This window comes from Vicia villosa, unplaced genomic scaffold, assembly GCF_029867415.1.
Source record: "Vicia villosa cultivar HV-30 ecotype Madison, WI unplaced genomic scaffold, Vvil1.0 ctg.003382F_1_1, whole genome shotgun sequence".
In the NCBI taxonomy this organism is placed as follows: Eukaryota; Viridiplantae; Streptophyta; class Magnoliopsida; order Fabales; family Fabaceae; genus Vicia; species Vicia villosa.
Genome location: NW_026706192.1, coordinates 114,570 through 135,653, shown reverse-complemented (window position 1 = coordinate 135,653; position 21,084 = coordinate 114,570). Strand labels below are relative to the sequence as shown.

The 21,084-nt window shown below is 31.9% G+C and overlaps 1 protein-coding gene and 1 long non-coding RNA gene across 4 annotated transcripts; one reads left to right on the top strand and one right to left on the bottom strand.

Moving 5' to 3' along the window:
• Window positions 1-7,963: 7,963 nt before the first annotated feature.
• On the bottom strand, window positions 7,964-9,574 carry LOC131640899 (defensin Lc-def-like). Its single transcript, XM_058911266.1, has 2 exons — window positions 9,417-9,574; window positions 7,964-8,331 (listed from the first exon to the last, which is right to left on the bottom strand). Exons 1-2 carry the CDS (start codon window positions 9,472-9,474, stop codon window positions 8,165-8,167), a joined length of 225 nt encoding a protein of 74 aa, XP_058767249.1. The 5' UTR covers window positions 9,475-9,574; the 3' UTR covers window positions 7,964-8,164.
• An 8,520-nt stretch (window positions 9,575-18,094) lies between these two features.
• LOC131640901 (uncharacterized) lies at window positions 18,095-20,702 on the top strand. Of its 3 annotated transcripts, none has more exons than XR_009295370.1 (5): window positions 18,095-18,421; window positions 18,779-19,185; window positions 20,013-20,108; window positions 20,190-20,288; window positions 20,377-20,702. It is a non-coding gene; the product is annotated as an uncharacterized LOC131640901 (long non-coding RNA). The 3 variants fall into 3 exon arrangements; XR_009295371.1 differs by having other exon boundaries at window positions 18,965-19,138; window positions 20,377-20,686; XR_009295369.1 differs by having other exon boundaries at window positions 18,965-19,185; window positions 20,377-20,683.
• The last annotated feature ends 382 nt before the right edge of the window (window positions 20,703-21,084 follow it).

Sequence of the window (21,084 nt, the reverse complement as noted above, 5' to 3'; positions counted from 1 at the left end):
TTCTTATAAGCATTTGTTAAAATATACCTAGCTATTTATTTTTTGGAAGGAGCGTGTTAGTAATTTATGACTAAAAATACATTAAAACCGAGTTATCTTCATGCAGGGCTAAATGATACCAATAATCCACATTAGATATAATAAATTCAAGCTTGTTTTACCCATCAGTTATATTTCAAAATCGAGTAGATATGTGTTTTTGCCATTTAAAAATTACAAAAAGGATTCTCTGGAGATCGAACCCAGGAATTTCAACTATCCCCTCGATTTTTTAGAAATAGAGGGGTAAAGTTGCAAGTATTCATGTCGCCTTTCGATTCCTCTCCTCTGTAACCGAGGTACAATCCACTTTGCACCCAAGGTAAGATGTATTTTTTGTAGTAGTAAAAGTTACTGGTTTGACTGTCACCACAAACTCCTACCAGAAGATCATGTCTTTAGAAGAAACAAGAATGATTTCTAAAAAGGAGAACGAGTAACAGATTTTCCTCCCCTTCGATTATCACCAATTGAAGTATGGAACTGAGTTTGCGAACTACCGGAATTCACATATTATGGTAAATCATGCATATATCAAGGACACGGAGACACACAGAATTGGACAAAAAGAAGTATTTTTTGGGACCTCCCATACTGAAAAGATAATTTTCTACGATATAGTTACATATGTTCAAGGCCAAACAAAAGATAATGAGAATGCTAGAAATCACATGGAAATTTTGTGTAACCGAAAAGACTTTGAGTTAGAGCATCAACCTAATGGAAAATTATTAAAACCCAAGGCTAATTACAGTCTAACTTTCCAAGAAGCTAAAGCGATTTGTCGATGGTTGAATGAATTGAGAATTCCTGATGGTAATGCTTAAAACTTAGCTAGGTGTGCTGACTCCAACACTCGGAAGTTGGATGGAAATAAAAGTCATGACTTCCATGTTATTATGGAATGATTTCTTCCAATTGTGTTTTGATAACTACCCAAACATGTGCTTAATCCACTAACTAAAATTAGTCAAATTTTTTGAGATATTTGCGTGTCAACTTTAAGAGTGGATGACATGATTAAGTTGAATCAAAATATTCCAGTCATTCTCTGTAAGTAGGAATAAGTTTTTCCTCTTGGTTTTTCCGACTCTATGGAACATCTACCTGTGCATATTACATATGAAGCTTATCTTAGCAACCTTGTTCAATATAGGTGGATGTATTTGTTTGAAATATTAATGGGTGATTCAACTCGATCCATGAAAAATAAAGATAAAGTTGAAGGATCAATATGTGCACATTGCTTGCATGGGGAAAGTTCACATTTTTGTAGTCATTATTTCAATCACTTGATGTTAACTCTAAGAATCATAAGGAATAAAGTTAATGTAACCAAAAGAATTTTATTTACCTTATAAGTCTTTGGTCTTCCCGGTATTTCCTCTAGAAATAAGAATGTGCATTGGCTGATAAAAATTGTAATCTACACGAGTTCATGTCTTGAGTAAGTATACCCGAACTGCCTATTTATCTTTACAAATTGGATATAAAAGTGCAATCTCCGCGTGTTCATGTCTTGAGTAAGTATAACCCAACTACGTATTTATCTTTACAAGTTAGATATAAAAATTCTTACCTTCAAACTTATATTGTGTTACTTAATTTATAGGCCATTTAACACCTCATATTTTCAAAGCACCAGTGGACAACCAACTACTGCTCACATACATGTTTAGTTTCCAGCATGGTTCAAGGAGCAATTGTCATGCATTGTTGCACCGACTCAAGAAATACTTCATTTGAGAAACTTGTCTAATGGTCATGTTTAAAGCGCCAACGAATGGTACACATAATTTGTGAACGGATTAAATTTCACACTTAGACATGGACAAAACGGAAAAAACCTTAAACAACAGTGTATATGTGAAAGGAGTTATATATGGTGGTGAAGATGACTTCCATAACGTTGTTACGTATATTTACGAGTTGGAATACAATTACTTGGACTCAAAAATTAAAATTGTCTTATTTTATTGTGATTGGTATGATCCATCTGCCAAAAGCATAATAATAGATAAGAAATATAACTCTACTGAGATTCGAATAAACTGAAGGTGTAAAGAGGACGAGCTTTTCATAATGTCACATACTTTTAGGCAAGTTTATTATGTTCCTCATCCTTCAATTCAGCCACGTAAACGAAGATGGTTTGTTGTAATCAAAACAAAACCATTGGGTCATATTGAAACTGACGATCTAGTAGAACATATTGCTTACCAAGATGATACAATTTATCAAATTAATTATGTGGTTGAAGTTGAACAAATTACAAGTTTGTGTGATATAATAATTGAGGGTCATCAAGTTGATGCATCTATATTGTTGGAAGAAAATAACGTGGATGAAGAGCATGAAAAGTTTTGATCCGAGGACAATATCAGATAAGTTGAAGACAATGAAGAGTGCAATTATACATAATTTGAATAGATCATTTTTGTAATTTTACTTAATATATTTTGTTTATTTACTAATAATGTGTTGATTTATTAAATGTATTATGTTGATTTATTGCTTGTATATATTGTGTTGACTTATTACTTCTATACATTGTGTTGATTTATTACTTGTATATTCTCTCAAAATAAATAAAATGCCACGTCGATATAATAAAGGTAAGGGTAAGGCCCAACTAAAGAGGATAAGGGTACGCGAGGCACCTCTGTAACACCCTGGATTTCCGCTTACCCCGTGGGGCTTCCGGCCTACCAAGCATGTCATCAGCTTAATCAATAATCCCCCCTAGGCCCGCTTACCGGCTGCCCAGGAAATATTGTTTTTGCCTCCCGCAGGAATCGAACCACGTACCTAGGGGTTAAGTACGTATTCATAGCAATTCCTTCTACCACTTGAGCTAGTAGCTCAATTGGTAGCAGGAATTGCTATGAATACGTACTTAACCCCTAGGTACGTGGTTCGATTCCTGCGGGAGGCAAAAACAATATCCTGGGCAGCCAGTAAGCGGACCTAGGGGGATTATTGATTAAGCTGGTGACATGCTTGGTAGGCCAGAAGCCCCGCGGTAGCTCAATTGGTAGCAGAAATTGCTATGAATACGTACTTAGCCCCTAGGTATGTGGTTCGATTCCTGCGGGAGGCAAAAACAATATTTCCTGGGCAGCCGATAAGCGGACCTAGGGGGATTATTGATTAAGCTGGTGACATGCTTGGTAGGCCGGAAGCCCCGCGGGGTAAGCGGAAATCCAGGGTGTTACAACCTCTGTCATTCATGTATTGTCCTCCCCCTCAGAGTCAGATAAATCCAATGCCCATGAACGCTTCTCAACCTTTTATGACACAACTTTCCTTCCATAATTATCCTATGGTGCCATATGGGAATCCATTTTTTATCATCTCATCGGATCACATGCCCTAATCATACCAACAACATGAGGGATCTACCTTTCCACATCACACACAGGTACCCTTACCATGCCACCAGCATGTGGGTCTAGTTTCCCACCTCCTGCACAGGTTCCCTTATCCTTCATGCAATCTGAGGGATCTAACTTTCCATATCCCTCACATGTACCCTCATCATCCTTCATGAAATCTTGGAATCTAGCTTCCCATATTCCATACAGGTACCCTCATCCTTCATGTAGTCTTGGGGATTGCACATCCCACATACATACTCTCATCATCCATGCATCTTAGGGGATGTCACATTCTACCTACCACACATATACATGCACATGAGGAGTAGGATGACCCTATTTTGAACGATCATGAGGAGCAGGATAACTTGCTTGAGGGCCGCTAAGTATGTGAAAGTTAATGGAAATTTTTTTGTTGAGCCCACGGGGAATACGCAAGTTTTTATTTTATCGTTTTCTATTTAAGTATACATGTTGCGATTTTTGGATTTAATACTTATTCAAATTGTTGTTGTTTAGTTTATTATCACGTAGGCTTACTGCCAAATGTATAAATCATGTCATTCAACAAATGTATAAAAAAATTTGGAATACTTTTGGAGAGCTTTTCTCGAATTAAAAAGATGAATGGTTTGATAAATTTAAGGTATAATGAATTTATTTTAAGTTATTGTTATTTTAATTACTTTTTTGTTATAATTATCTATTTGAGTGTCATACAATATTGTAGAAAAAGTGTATGTGAAACGTAATGGATGAATATAAGATTAAACATTATTTTTTGTCACAAAACATCTATCTGACTCTTTTACATGCTTATGTGTGTTAGACTTGATTGAGAACAACAAAGTATTTTCCCTAACTAGATAGGCAAAGATGTATTTGATGAACATCCTGTCTGTTGAGACAAAATGTGTAAGGGCAGAAAAATTTAGAGCATCTGAAGCAGGGGACTACCTTAATATATGAGGAAGTATCAGTAGTGTCGAACATGCTCGGCGGATAGTAGTTATAAAAACACAACTTTTAAAAAGTTATATTCAATTTATTATATATTTTAATTAAAATTATTTTTATTAATTAGACTAAGGATAAGGGGAGATTTTGCGACTTAATGAGCTTCATAAGAATAATCATATTAAAAAATTCGGGTGATATGTTGATGATCGTTCTAGAAAAAAACTCAAGTTAATTGTATATATTTCATTTTTTAATTTGTGTATATAACTAAATTATTTAAACTCTATTTAATTTAATTTTGTGTGTGTAGGAGGAGTATGACCGACAACTCGCACTATTTCTACCTTTATATTTAGAGTTTAGTAATTCGCGGGAAGGGACCTAATGAATGATTTTATGGTGTTGGACCGATGGCCATCATTTAGAGATTATGGGATATAAATTTATTTACAAGAATTTCCAATGGGAAATGATCGTTACGTCCATCAGAATTGACACTCAAAATGATGGAAACAATTATACAATTAGCTCTAACTGAGTCAAGATGCGAGACGACTCTAAAGGTCGAATTGGAGAAAGTGAAGAAGAGACAAATTAAGATGGAGAAGCAAATGTGACAATATATGATGTTCTCCCACGAACCAAGCATTTGGTACAATGGGTGAAAATCAAGGATATGATGAAAATGACAGAAATGGAATAGGTAGTAAAGGTAAATGAGGAAGAAGAAGAGTTCGATCTCGATTGATTTTTTATTGTTACTTAAATTTTAATAATATTTTACTTTATAATTATTATTTTACTTTATAATAATTTTAATTAATTTTTTATAAAATTTTCATATTTATAAATATTATTTAAAATAATTTTATTAATTAATTTTTTTTGTATAATATTAATTATTTATCATTTTATTTTTTATGAAAAAATCTATAAAATGGTAATTATGTGGCAAACTTCTAACACATATTTATCTTTGTAGCGTGTTTTTGACGACACAAATCAATCAATCTCCAAATCTATAGCTGGGAGACAGTGCACCCTATGTAGATATTAGAGGCATGATTATCACATATGTGATAAAGTGTTGCAAGGTGTTTTTCACGTGACAATTGAGTTGCAACTTGCACTTCAACAGTGTGTTTACTCAAGTGGCTATTTGGGTCTTGCGACGTGATTTTTTTAGTTTGTTGCATGATTATTAGGTGGCTACTTAGTATTTTCTTTTATAGTGTTTTTGTTTTTTTTTAATATTTTTTTATTGCAGTTGGATCATTTGATTTCATTAAATATATATTTTTAATTAAAAATAAATAAAGAATAAATGTTATACAAATTTTTAAAAATTAATAACATTCAACTAAATATTGCTATCATCTTAAAAATAGATTTATTTTCATTGAATATAAAATTTTAATTAAATATAACTAAGAATATTTGTTTATATTAATTAAATATAATTAAGAATATTTATTTATATTAATTAAATATGACTAATAATATTTGTTTATATTAATTAAATATAACTAAAAATAATTTATAACAATTTTAAAATTAATGACATTCAACTAAATATTGTAATCATCTTAAAAATAATTTTTTTAATTATAATATATTATATCAATGATAATAATAATAATAATAATAATAATAATAATAATAATAATAATAATAATAATAATAACAACAACAATAATAATAATAATAATAAGTAGAATTTCTAAGGTTGTTAGTCAAGCAACCTTTATTCCTGATCAGCAAATTCAAAATAATATCCTGTTGGCTTTTGAGTTGATAAAAGGTTATAGTAGAAATAGTGGCCCTTCAAGATGTATGGTTCAGCTTGACATGCAGAAAGCTTATGACATGGTCTCTTGAGAAGCTTTAAGGAGTATAATGCAAGAAATCGGTTAACCTTCTAGATTTACTCACTGGATTATGAAGCTTGTTACCATTGTTTCTTACAAATTCAATGTTAATGGCAGTATTACCAAAGTTATGCAGGCTAAGCGAGGTATTAGGCAAGGATACCCCATTTCTCCTTACCTCTTTGCCCTAATTATGAAATATTTTCAAAGATCCTTACACCAAATGCAACTCAATCTCGATTTTAATCATCATTCCAATGTGCCAAACTTCAGTTGACTAATTTGATGTTCGCTGATGATGTGCTTCTTTTTGCTATAGGGGACTTCACTTCCATGGATCTCATGCTTCAAGCTTTCTCAAAGTTTGCTAAATCCACAGGTATGAAAGTTAATAATTCTAAAAGTAGGATGTTCTTTGGTAATGTAGTGACAGATACAAAGCTTCTTATCCTACAAAAATATGGCTTTTTTGAAGGTTAATTTCCGTTTAGGTATCTTGGGATACCTCTCTCTAGTAAAAAGCTTTCCATTAGCCATTATATGCTCTTAATTGATAAGATTCTTGCTGGGATCAAACATTGGTCAGCTAAATTACTGAGTTATGCAGGGAGGGTTCATTTGGTTAAGAGCATATCTTTTGCAATTGCCAATTATTAGCTCATGGTTGTTCTTCTTCTGAAAATGGTAATTAGGAAAATCAGTGTTATTTGTAGAACTTATGTCAGGACATGTGCTGATATGGGTAGCAGGAAAAGTCCAGTGGCCTGGGAGAGTGTTTGAAAACCTTCTAAGCAAGGATGCCTTGGGCAAGTGGACCTAGAGACTTGGAATAAGTGTGCTATGATTAAACTTCTCTGGAATTTATGTAACAAAAGAGACAACCTATGGATTAAATGGGTGAATTCTTACTACTTAAAGGATGGAGACATTAAGGATGCCAAGATCGAAATTGATAGCACTTGGATCCTTATAAAAAATTCTGGAGCAGGGGGATTACATTGATTCTCACTATAGTACCTAGGACGATATGATTACAAAAGGGGAATTTAAGATGCATGAGGTCTATTTGTCTTTGAGCCATTCTCCCATTGTTAATTGGCATAAGCTTCTGCTGAGAAATCTAGCTAGACCAAGGGCCCTGTTCATGCTTTGACTTGCTTGTTATGAGCGTCTTCCTACCTCTTTAAATTTGGTATGATTAATAACTCTGATTGTATCTTTTGTAGACAGGAAGAGACTAATGGCCATGTTTTGTTTGACTGCGAGGAGTTGCGGTTCATTTGGATAGCAATTTTGAATTGGATCAATGTTGTTCATGTCCCAATGAGTTGGCAGCAAGAGATCGTTTGGTGTATCACTCATGGCACTAAAAAAGGTTGGAGAGCAACTCTCTTGAAACTTGCTTTAGCAGAGACAGTATACGGCATTTGGTCCTATAGAAAATTGTTTCCAAGCGGATCGTAATGTAATCATTCAAGAGATAAAAAACAAAATTGTGTATCGGGGATGAGGATGTAAATCTATTAAGCCTAATCTAATTAGTCTTATGTTAGATTAGCTTACCTTCTTGTTGCTTTGTTTTGTTGGCTAGCTGGATCCTAGGATTGCTTTGTTTTTGTTTAATAAAGTCTTTTATATTCAAAAATAATAATAATAAGTAGGATTTTAAATTTTTAAGCAAAAATCATAAATAGTAAACAAAATAGACAAAAAGAAAAGTCAAAACGAACTTATGATTACTAGTGTTTTTATTTCGTATAACAAAGTGCATAACTAACACGTTATGCACGATGTTGAGTACACGTAATTCACAACGACGCAGTACAACATAGAGATGCAGTGAAGCTGGGTATACTGCATATTATTTATTTATTTATTTATTTATACATATAATGTCGTTGTGTGTTGGAGAAGAGAGATTTAACAGTTTTTAGTGCACCAACAGCGAAAATCATCCCTGCACCTCCCACTAAGTAAGTGCTCTTTCTGCTTACAATGCTTGTTACAGTTACCATCTGGGATGCATGGTCCCTTGAATGTGTCAGACAAATTCTCACAAGTTTTTGCATCAGTCACCGCAATTTCTTCTGCATCAAGATACCAATACAACAAATATTAATTATAAAGTAGTACTGCCTCCGTCTCAAAATAAAGAGACGTTTGTTTTGGCTTTTTTTAAAAATGATTTTTATAGTGTTACATATTTTTGTGAAAAAAAAATTTACAAAGAAATTTTTTTTAAAAGCTTCAAATAAAAATTTTATTTGAATAGTTATTCTTAAAATGTGATTTTAGGTATTTCATCTATTTAAGGTTAAAAAATTTGGATATCAAAATTTCAAAAAATCACTTAATTTTGAAGTTATTTCAAATAGATTTTCATAAAAATCATTTTTGAAATACAACATTTTAAAAAAATTGCGATTTTGACAAAATATTGGTCTTCAATAATCTATGTTTATGTTCTAGGATGTCAAAATTAGTGTTTCATTTTAGAAAAAACGAATATAAAAAAACTTGTAATATTTTGAGAAACGGTTTTGGAAAATCTATTTTCAAAAATACAAAGAAAAAATTCATTTTTTTAAAGCTGAAACAAACAGGCCCTAAATGTCGTTTGAGGTTGTTATACACAGATTAAGAAAAATAATGATTGGGTCAATAAAGATAACATTTTTACAAAATTACCCTTAATTACTATTGATTGTTATATATTGTCATGACTTGAAAAACGTGTAGGTAAGGGGTAAAGTTGGTAAAAGTTAGTTAATGTTACATTGGGAAAGTAAAGAGACTATTATTTTGAGACAATTTTTTATGGCTAAAAAGACACTTATTTTGGGACAGAGAGAGTAATTATGAATATTCAACTAAGACCATCTCCAATGATAGTTTCTTCTATTGAGTTCTCCACATGTACCATTAATTTAATAATTAAATATTTAAAGATTTTGCTATGTCATAATAGAGTTGTATTGCAATGCAACAACTAAAAAATTGTAGTACCCAATCAAATCAAGTTATGAGGTAAAGTTGTGGGATCCATATCAAATTTTTATTAAAGTTAAAATTAAATGAATTCTTTTCATATAATGTGGCTTAGTGGGTCCCATAAAGAACTCAAATGTAAGTTGTATCATTGGAGATGCTCTAAGCAATAATAATTACTTACGTGCAACAAAGAGAACGAGAAAGAGGAAGGACAAGGCAGCTACTGCTTTCTTCTCCATGGCTTAAGTAGTGATAGGAATATATAAACTTGATATATATGACTCACTTTACTTAATGTGTTATAAGTGTGTTTGATATATATGTGAAGATCGTAAGACATATATATAGCCCCATGGAGCTTGACTAGTAAGAGTTTTTACAATATATATCTTGAAAATAAATTCGAAGATTGAAGAAACGGCAAGAAACAGATACGTGGCAACATATTTTATCACCGAGTTTGAATTTTCATGGTGAAGAGTCAACAATGTGGGGCGTTTTCCAGCGAAGCTTATCAACTCAAAATAAATGACAATATGAGACACAATTACAACATAGTAGTTTTTATTTTATTTTAGACCAAAAAAAAAAGGTTTAATATCATGCAAAATTACAACATATATATCAAGACCATGTTTGGAAGGAAATAAAGTATTCTACTCTACCTTTAGAAATTTTAGTGGTTTCAGATTGGTCGAATGATGACATATACCACTATTGTTAAAAATATAATTGATAACATTTACATAATATATTTACATAACATGCTATCTAATAATTTTATGATGGATCAATTTAATATGATATTACTCACAATATTTATACATATATAAAACATGATATCTCATATCCATCATTGGTAAAATATATTTATCAGTCTACACCATAATCTATAATCTTTATAATTAAGTTTATTTGACATTAAACCTTTAATAAAAATACTTAAAATATAAATTTTTTAGGTTTAATGAAGTCTTAAATCAGATTTAATATTTTATTCAACATATTCATTATTCTAAAGATTTTATTATGTCATATACAAATAATACGATGAATAAAATATTTTATATATATTAATTGTATTATTTATATATGACATAATAAAAAATTTAGTATAATAATAAATAAATATAATAATAACTAAAATATCATATATATATATATATATATATATATATATATATATATATATATATATATATATATATATATATATATATATATATATATAAATATATATATAATCGATAATAATTAGGATTTACTCAAATAATTATCCGGCCATCATAGGTTCGTTAGGAGTGAGGTTTTTGCCTTTATAAATACTTTAACTCCGATGATATTTCCATTTTAGGATTGTTTGGAAGTTTAAGAAATATTACTCTATCATCATACTTGTAAAAGAAGATGTTCATACTTTATTTAAAAGAGAAAACATAAGACAAAATTTGGGTTCCAAAAGTAAAATAAAGTAGGGTTGAATATAAACAACAATAATCTATAGAACTCGCATTTTTTTGCTCGAGAAACCACCTTCTTGTCGTATTTTGTCTCCATTCCTTTTTCTTGTCACAATCTTTTGACCCACCTATATTGGTTTTGATTTGTCTCATACATACTCCAGGTTGACACTTGTGTGCATGGTTTCCTTTTAAATTGTTCTTCCAGAATGCTCTTGTCTTCAAGTAGTAAGGGTCATTTTCCCTTGTTGTTAACCTTCTCTTGGTAGAGCTTGAGGGACGTTGAGAAACAAGCTTTGTACGCTTTCAAATTTGCATCCAATGTGGCCACTACGTCATCTTCAAATTGATGACTCAGCTTTATATAACTGTAAATTAACTTGAAGTCAATTACCAAGAATTGCGTCATAACTGTGTTTAACATGAATTTAACATACCCCTCAAGTTTTGCTATTAACCCATTATGAAAGTATATTGAGTGTGCCTAAGAGGGGGGGTGAATTAGGTTTTTAAAGATTTATCCGGTTTTTAGAATACTTGTACTTATTTTTTGGTTAAGTGTTTGAAGGTTTTTGAATGGTTCTTTTCTTTTCTTGATAATAGTGATGAAAGCGGTAAATTGCGGAAAAGTAAAGAACCCAACGATATATACTGGTTCCCCTCACAATCCGAGAGTACTCCAGTCCCCTTTCAACATGAAAGAGATTTTACTATTGTTAGATCTTTGTACAAGCCTACACAAGACTCCTCCTACAATCTTCTAACAAAACCACCAAGAACAATCCTCTTGGATTTTTCACTAACTTGTTTCCAACAATCCTGGACAACAAGATCTCAACCACCAAGAACAATCCTCTTGGATTTACTATCTTGATTATGAGAACAATCCTCTCACTAATCAATAACCCTTGCTTCCAACAATCCTGGATAGCAAGTCAATAATAATGAATATATTTGAGTAGAAATGTTAATGAACATATATCAATCTATAAGATTGATCTTCTCTTTCAAGTCAAGACAATTTACAATGATATAATAGTGCTCAAGTGTTTATGTATGAATGAGAAACTTTTCTAACAATGTGTAGAAAAAGTTTCAATGAAAGTTCAAGTATGAAACACTTGTATGAAAATATATGATGAAAATATATGATCAAAAAGGTGGTAAATTGTAATGAAAGAGGTGAGGAATAAAATCTGAAATGTATAGTATATATAGGTGACTATATGCCTCTTAGAATGGTTGCATATTGATAGAACAATGCAATGGTTAAAGGTTTGAAAGATGAATTCGTTTGGGACAGATTTAACATGAAAAGTTGCCACTGGTTCAGGTATAACCGGTTACCTAAAGCATGTAACCGGTTACATGGTTACGTTACAGCCCAGAAATTCAAAAATACGATCATGTAACCGGTTACCTAAAATGATGTAACCGGTTACATCAAGTAAAAATGCCTAGAAATAGCTACTGCCAGTAATGTAACCGGTTACATGAATGTTGGTAACCGGTTACCTCAACTCAAAAGGTAAAAATGCATGTTTTTCAAGGTTGGAAACTTATGCCATGCATATATGAGTTTGGGCATGCATATGTATGAAAGTTTATATGATTTTTGAGCACTAAGGAACATCAATGTAAAAGGAATTAGCTTGTACCATTATGATATGAAGATCAATCAAACAAAGCTAATCTCCATGAAAGTTGCAATCTTGATCCATTTGTAATTTGATCTTTTTGCTCATCCTTTATTGATGTATACTCATGATAGTTGTCTTCATCAAAACATAGTATTGTAGAAGCTTGCTTTCACATTCTCCCCCTTTTTGATGATGACAACCTTTGAAATATGAAGTGTAATGTCTTTATGTGAATGCTCCCCCTAAATTTGATAACTCCCCCTTGATCAAAGCTCTCCCTTGATTTATAGAGAATATTATTTCTTTGTGGCTGCAAATGTTAGAGACAAGCAAGCATACACATATACACAAATATCTTCTCCCCCTTTGTCATTTTCAAAAAGGATGGGAAAAAGATAAATTATAAAATATGAACAACAAAAATACTCCTTTACCTATGAGTTTTACCTCACGAGTGACTTTATCAAAACATTCATCTTTTGTGAAAAATGATTTTGAAACCTTCGACACAAAGTTGGCTTTTGTTTAGAAGATTTTGCTTTAGTTTTTCAACATAAAGTAAGTCTTCAATTGATATGAAATTTAGTACTCCAACTTTGTCAATGCCAAGAATTCTTCCTTTAAGGTATTCTCCATATGTGAAATCACCCTTCGACTTTAAAACTAGATTTGAAAGTTAGTTTATGTCTCCCGTCAAATGCTTAGAACCACCACTTGTCAAAAAAAAAAAAAACCATAGATTTTAAGTGGTCCTCAAGCAAACCTACAAAATAAATTAAGTTTGATTTGGTACCCAATGTGCTTTGGGTCCATCATAGTTAGTTCCTTTCTTAACCCACACATAATGACCACTTGCCACACTGAAATTTCTTACATAGCAAGCATTAGGTGTATGACCAACAATACCACAATAAAAACAAGTAGGAACAAAATTACTTTTATATTTAGGAACATATGGTTTCTTTTTAGGAAACCTTTTAGGATGATGATAAACCTTTTGTGCTTTATCCAATTTGTTGAATTGTTCACCTGCCTTCACAAAGATAGTTTTACTAGTACTTGGTTTAGACTTTGCATATCCAAGACCACTTTTATCATTAGGGAATCTTTGTTGCCTAAGGACACCTTCCAACCCAATTTTTCCTTTTTCATACCTTTCAAGGACTCTCTTTAATTGAACAATTTGAAAAGAAAGTGATTCACAATTCTTGCATGCAACACTATTTTCTTGAACACTAATCATTTTTTCTTTGTCATCTTTTTGTTCTTCTTCAATTATCTTAACCTTCTCTTCTAAAGATGATATTATTTTCTTTTGAGATGAGATAGTTTTATAGAGAATTTTGCACTCATTTAACAATTCATTTATAGCATCTTGAACATCATTATCAAAAAGAGAAAATTCATTACTAACCTCATTGTCTTCATCATCAGAATGGTGTGTTGCTACCAATGCAAGATTCATATGTTCTTCATCTGAAGATGAACTTATTTCATTGTCATCCCATGCTACATATGCTTTCTTTGATTTTTTATCCTTATTTTTCTTGAAGTATTTGTCCTTCTTTTCAAGTTTTGGGCATTCACTTTTGACATGTCCTCTTTCTCCACATTCAAAGCATTTAATCTTCCTTGTTGGTGCTTCCTCTTTAATGATCTCCTTTTTCTTTTCTTTTCTTAGAAATTTTTCAAACTTTTTGATAAACTCATTATCTTCTTCACTAGTGGATTCATCCTCTTGATTGCTATGATGCTTGACTCTTGTCTTCAAGGCAATATCTTTTGAATCTTTTATTTGAATTTCATGCGTTTCAAGTCTTCCGAGTTCTGTTTCATATTCTTGAAGTTTACCAAACAAGGTTGCAGAAGTCATCTTTGATAGATTCTTTTTCTCGGATATCGCCGTTACTTTCGGTTTCCATTCTCTCGTTAAAGATCTAAGCACTTTTAGATTTAGTTCTTCGCTAGTGAGGGTCTTACCAAGTGCCTTCAAGTGATTTGTCAAATGAACGAATCGTTTTTGCAATTCGAGAATAGTTTCTCTAGGCTTCATTCTAAACAGTTCGTATTCTTGACTTAAGGTATTCAATCTTGATCTTTTAACTTCGGTGGTACCTTCATGAGTTTCTACAAGAGTATCCCATATTTCCTTTGCGGTTGTACATGCCGATACTCGGAAAAATTCATCCATACTTAGAGCACCTTGAAGAAGATTGACCGCCTTTTTGTCAGCAAGAACCTTCTTTCTATCATCATCGTTCCATGAAACTTTAAGCTTTGTTGATTCAACACCATCGACAACAGTTGTAGGAACAAATGGACCATTTTGGACTGCTTCCCATACTTCTTCTCCTTGTGCTTCTAAGTGAGCCTTCATTCGGATTTTCCAAAAGTCAAAGTATTCACCACAAAATAATGGAGGCTTGTTGTTACTACCACCATCTCTAAAAACTGGATTTTGATTTGCGGAAACCATTCTGGATCTTTAGGAACAGGTTACCTATAACCTGCTCTGATACCAATTGAAAGTATATTGAGTGCGCCTAAGAGGGGGGGTGAATTAGGTTTTTAAAGATTTATCCGGTTTTTAGAATACTTGTACTTATTTTTTGGTTAAGTGTTTGAAGGTTTTTGAATGGTTCTTTTCTTTTCTTGATAATAGTGATGAAAGCGGTAAATTGCGGAAAAGTAAAGAACCCAACGATATATACTGGTTCCCCTCACAATCCGAGAGTACTCCAGTCCCCTTTCAACATGAAAGAGATTTTACTATTGTTAGATCTTTGTACAAGCCTACACAAGACTCCTCCTACAATCTTCTAACAAAACCACCAAGAACAATCCTCTTGGATTTTTCACTAACTTGTTTCCAACAATCCTGGACAACAAGATCTCAACCACCAAGAACAATCCTCTTGGATTTACTATCTTGATTATGAGAACAATCCTCTCACTAATCAATAACCCTTGCTTCCAACAATCCTGGATAGCAAGTCAATAATAATGAATATATTTGAGTAGAAATGTTGATGAACATATATCAATCTATAAGATTGATCTTCTCTTTCAAGTCAAGACAATTTACAATGATATAATAGTGCTCAAGTGTTTATGTATGAATGAGAAACTTTTCTAACAATGTGTAGAAAAAGTTTCAATGAAAGTTCAAGTATGAAACACTTGTATGAAAATATATGATGAAAATATATGATCAAAAAGGTGGTAAATTGTAATGAAAGAGGTGAGGAATAAAATCTGAAATGTATAGTATATATAGGTGACTATATGCCTCTTAGAATGGTTGCATATTGATAGAACAATGCAATGGTTAAAGGTTTGAAAGATGAATTCGTTTGGGACAGATTTAACATGAAAAGTTGCCACTGGTTCAGGTGTAACCGGTTACCTAAAGCATGTAACCGGTTACATGGTTACGTTACAGCCCAGAAATTCAAAAATACGATCATGTAACCGGTTACCTAAAATGATGTAACCGGTTACATCAAGTAAAAATGCCTAGAAATAGCTACTGCCAGTAATGTAACCGGTTACATGAATGTTGGTAACCGGTTACCTCAACTCAAAAGGTAAAAATGCATGTTTTTCAAGGTTGGAAACTTATGCCATGCATATATGAGTTTGGGCATGCATATGTATGAAAGTTTATATGATTTTTGAGCACTAAGGAACATCAATGTAAAAGGAATTAGCTTGTACCATTATGATATGAAGATCAATCAAACAAAGCTAATCTCCATGAAAGTTGCAATCTTGATCCATTTGTAATTTGATCTTTTTGCTCATCCTTTATTGATGTATACTCATGATAGTTGTCTTCATCAAAACATAGTATTGTAGAAGCTTGCTTTCACACATTAAATCCTTGAAGGTTTCTCCCTTTGCATGGGTGAGGTTTTCATGAGTTAGACGTAGAATTTCCAAGAGCTTTGCGTATCGCATGAGCTTCCTTTATCTATCAAGACCCTTTTGACTTAGTAATTGGCCATTATGACCCTTACTAGTAACATAACACAGGAATTGAGTATCCAATTGATTAATTCTCTGTCACAAAAAGATATAAGTGGTGGACACTTCTTACATGATTTCTAACTTGAAATTTTCTCTTGTAGCATCATCTCATTTACCTTCTTCTAAACCAAGTTTCAGAAGGGACCTCAAATTGGGTGAAGCCTCCTAAAACCATCAAGGTGATTCTTAATGAGTTCCATTTTGGTGATGTTATGTCATATTTGACTCAGTTTCTCTTGAGACATGTTATCCTTTCATTATTTATTCCAGTGTTGTTGAGAATGTCCTCCCATGGTTAAAATACATCTCTCTCAATATTCATATGAATGGGAAGGTTCTCTCATTCGTTGAAAGTTCCTCTAGCGATGATATATGCCACTAGCAGATCCTTTGCCTCCTCCTCAATAGATTGATTCTTTCTTTCTTTTTTTTGCCACTTGGGCCACCTAGCTCTCTTCCTATTTGTGCTACCTTCTTCTCACCTTTTTTTTTTAATTTTCTTTTGCCTTGGTTGGATAAATTTGATATTCTCCAATTACGTATCAAGTTCTTCATGGGTACACACACTCCTCGATATTGAAGTGGTTACTTCTGTGAAATTGACAGTACCAAAATCTATCAATAACTGGACACATATGGATTTATTTAGCAATATCTACTTGTTCCTCCTAAAACTCATCGTTGATGCATTCCTGCAGAATGCGTTCTCTTGAAGTGTTTAAAGTTGTGGATTCTCGGTTCTTGGAATGGGATAAGCCTATGTTTTTTTCGACCTTATCGATTATCCTTATTTCCTTTGTTTATGTAATTCATGTTGTGCCTTAATTCTTCAACTATTATTTTACGTATATTAACCTTCTTGGAATTTACTCTATAGACACTATGCCAAATTTGGCTTTTAGCAGCACATCTACAAAAGTGCTTTTAGGCAAAAGCGCTGCTATAGATTTCGCTAAAAACAAAATTAAAAAACAAGGGAAAAGGCGCTGCTATAGGGGATCCTACGAAAGGGCTTTTTAAAAGGGCTTTCTAAGGCTACCTTAAGAAAGCGCTTTATACAAGCGCTGCTATAGGGTAATATATGAAAGCGCTTTTAAAAGTGCTGCTATAGGGGTAGGCTACGAAAGCGCTTTTTTCCTAAAAAGCGCTGGTATAGGGCTAGTTACGAAGGCTCTTTTAAAAACGTTGTCGTAGCTTATTTAAAATTAAAATTTATTATTAAAGTATTTAAACGTAAATTTATTGAAAAATTATTAAAATTTATTATTAATATCTATAATATCTCTATATTTATTTAAAAATATTTAAAAAAAATGCATAAAAATTAAGCAAAAATTTTGTGCAATAAAATGAGATATCTTTTTTGGACACGTTAATAAAATAATATTTTGCGCATAAAAATATTTACATTACTAATGCATAAGAGTTAATCTTACATAAAACTAATAATATTGTATTTAATTTAATTAAAATTTACTTTTAATAGCTATTTTTTAAAAATAATTCTGTTAAAATAATTTTTAAGAAGACATTAATGATGTTAAAATGTGTTTTTTTTAATTTATAACAAATAAACTAAAAATAAATTTTACTTTTATAGTAAACTTTCATTAAAAAGGAATTTAAAACATATAATATTAACTAGTATTTTAGAAAAAACCATAAAAGATTTATATAAGTTAAATATTTAGAAAAAATATAAATAATGAAAAAAAAAGGCACAATCTTAGAATCAACTCTGTGAAACCCTTGTTCTCCCTCTCAGATCTACGCAGGCACCAAACCCTTTTTCTCTTCTTGATTCAAGTCCACTATACTTCGATTCTATTCATCGTTCTCTCTGAACTTCAAAAATTCTCCAACTCTTCATCTTCTTCATCTAGTCTCATGAATTTATTCTGTTTGCTTTTATTTTGAAGAGTCTCAAATTAGCGAGAAGTCCACAGAATCGAAGAAGAAGGACGAAATGATAGTTGAGAAAGAAGAAGAAGGATGGAATAATGGCAAGAAATAATAGTACCATCTAATCCTTGCAGAATGAGGTTGCTTCTCTTCAGGTGAGATTCCTTGAGATTATACATGACTGGAAAAAGTTCAAATTTAGGGATTTTCCAATGTAATGAATAAGTGTTTATCTTCGCGGACCATGGAGCTTAGTTATATTTCACTTTCCTTCTCTCTAGTTTTGGTAAAATGAAATGCTTATCAATAAGCAGATCTTTTCATGTTCGATGCTCATAACAGGAAGGGCATATTCCTCCTTGATTTATTAATGTATCTTTTCTTTTTCTCCTTGTCTTGGTGGTTTTTACATAAACCATTTTTATCAATAGCTAAAAAAATAGTGTTTTAGTTCATATTCTGGTACTCAACAATGTTAGTCCTGCAATTTGAGAATATTTTATATTGAATAGCGGATCGTGGAACAATAGCAGTTTGAATTGATGCAGAGTTGGAATTGATGAATGATTTTGCATCTTATTTGGCGACATGGCGTTGGAACCAATGACAGTAATTGGTCCACAATTTCAATTTTTGTTTTTCTTAGAACTATGTTTCTTTCACTTGTTTAGATGAACATCTAAGTTACTATTTTATAGGTTGCGGCGTCAGTGGTGGTGGGGAAAACTCTATTTGAAATATTGAAAATGGGTTGGAATTTATGTGTGTGCCTTAATATAATAAGGTAAAAGAAATTGGCGTGGAAATGAACTATAATTTGGAGACATGACGCAACTAAGCAATTGGAGACAAAGTTGAACAAGTTTATGGAGGTATGTGATGTTGTAAAAGCTCAGGTGAATGATCTTTTGTTTCTAAGGTAATGGCACTGTGATCTGACTTGATTGATCAACTTAGGAAACAACTAGAAATTTGTTTACATGACTTTCCTTGTGAAGATTAAAAATAGGTTGTACAACTTGCAAGTTTAATTTTTTTTTAAATGTTTGTGAAGTCTATGATTATTCTAAAGTCCTATAAATATCAAATACATGTGATTTGTTTGCAAATACAGTATGTAGGTGTATAACATTTTAAACAATAGGGAGGAATGCAACTCAAATGGTTGCTTCATTTACTAAGCTATATATTAGATAAATAACTTAATTAAACACTAAGATAATCATGCTTCTTTTATAAATTTATTATTGTCTCTTCTCTTTACCTTTTATTGTTTAGTCTTGATTTATTTATTACTAGTCTTTTCTTAAATTATAGTCAAATGGATATGGATGAAGTTATCTTTGGTTTTCCTTGCATCGAAACAGTTGGAAAAGAGGACTTGGACCAGATTTTTAAGCATGATCAATTAGGCATCGGTGTTATATACACTCATACATTCGATAATCCGATCAATATAATATTTAATTAGTCGAACAATTTAAATCCGCATTTCAATGAAAATATGCTAACGTTTATTATGAAAATATTTGTGTATATTTATATATTTAATTATTTCTGTGAGATTGTTCTAAATATATGTTTTTACGGACTAAATCAAAGAGATGCACGAGTATCACGGACTAAATCAAACAACATTACTTGCACCAAAGTGCAAGTACATTAATTTTCACAATTTTGCTTATAATAGTTATGCTACTTGATAAAACAAGACAACTATAAAATCTTATTCGTTTTTCTATGTAGTGTCCGCAATAGCGAAACGGTACAGATTGCAGATACTTTGTTTTGAGGTTTTTGAAAGAAATCCTTCAAATGAATTAATTAGAGATTCCAATCACGGTATGGATTTATAACTTAAGATAATTTCCTATAATTTATTACATTTAACTAAATCATGCATATTATGTTTTTGTTATGTAGTACTTTGATAAATTCTATTCTGCTTATTACACGAAACTTAAGTTGGAAGAAATCAAAGAGGAATTGTGTCAATATTATATTCAACAAAGACTCATATAGGTATGAATACATTATTGTGTGAAAAGTGTCATGAATACATATTGTGTGAATACATTATTGACCATGTTATTATGTTCATACTTTGCAGGACCAGGACCAGGACCGGTTTAGTTGATTTAGTTGTTTAGGGATGATTTTCTTATTATTATAATGTAATGTGAATTGGTTTAGTTGTTTTGGTCATGTTAGAAATATGTGAATCGGTGTATATATATTTTGGATTAATTACAATGGTATATAATGTAATGGTATAATTATAATGCCTTTTTTGTATATAATCGAAAATCGCTTCTTTGTTGAAATAATGAGATTACTGAAATAATGGGATTACGATTGTAAATTATAGGTTTATGGGATAACAATGGTAAATTACAGGTTCATGAAATAATGCTGCAAAAAATGCAGGTTTAGAAATTATAAAAATAATAGGTTTATTAAAAACACCAACGAAAGCGCTTTTTCATCAAAAATCCTGCCTTAGGCTATCTATGAAAGCGCTTTTTAAGAAAAAGCGCTGCCTTAGGCCTATCTATGAAAGCACTTTTAAAAGCGCTGTCGTAGGTAGGCCTAATGCAGCGCTTTTTCTTAAAAAGCGCTTTCATAGATAGGCCTAAGGCAACTTTTTACTTAAAAAGTGCTTTCTTAAGTCTACTTTAGAAAGCATAAAAGGCATTCTAAAGTAGGCTTAAAAAAGCGCTTTTCAAGAAAAAAGTGCTGCCTTAGGCCTATCTATGAAAGCGCTTTTTAAGAAAAAGCACTGCCTTAGGCCTACCAACGACAGGGCTTTTGCTAAGAC

Bases quoted from the DNA above. Each gene is read 5' to 3' on its own strand.
- LOC131640899 (XM_058911266.1), bottom strand. From the start codon at position 9,474: ATGGAGAAGAAAGCAGTAGCTGCCTTGTCCTTCCTCTTTCTCGTTCTC. The intron at 8,332-9,416 runs GTAAGTAATTAT...ATCTTGATGCAG, and splicing joins TCTCGTTCTCTTTGTTGCAC to AAGAAATTGCGGTGACTGAT.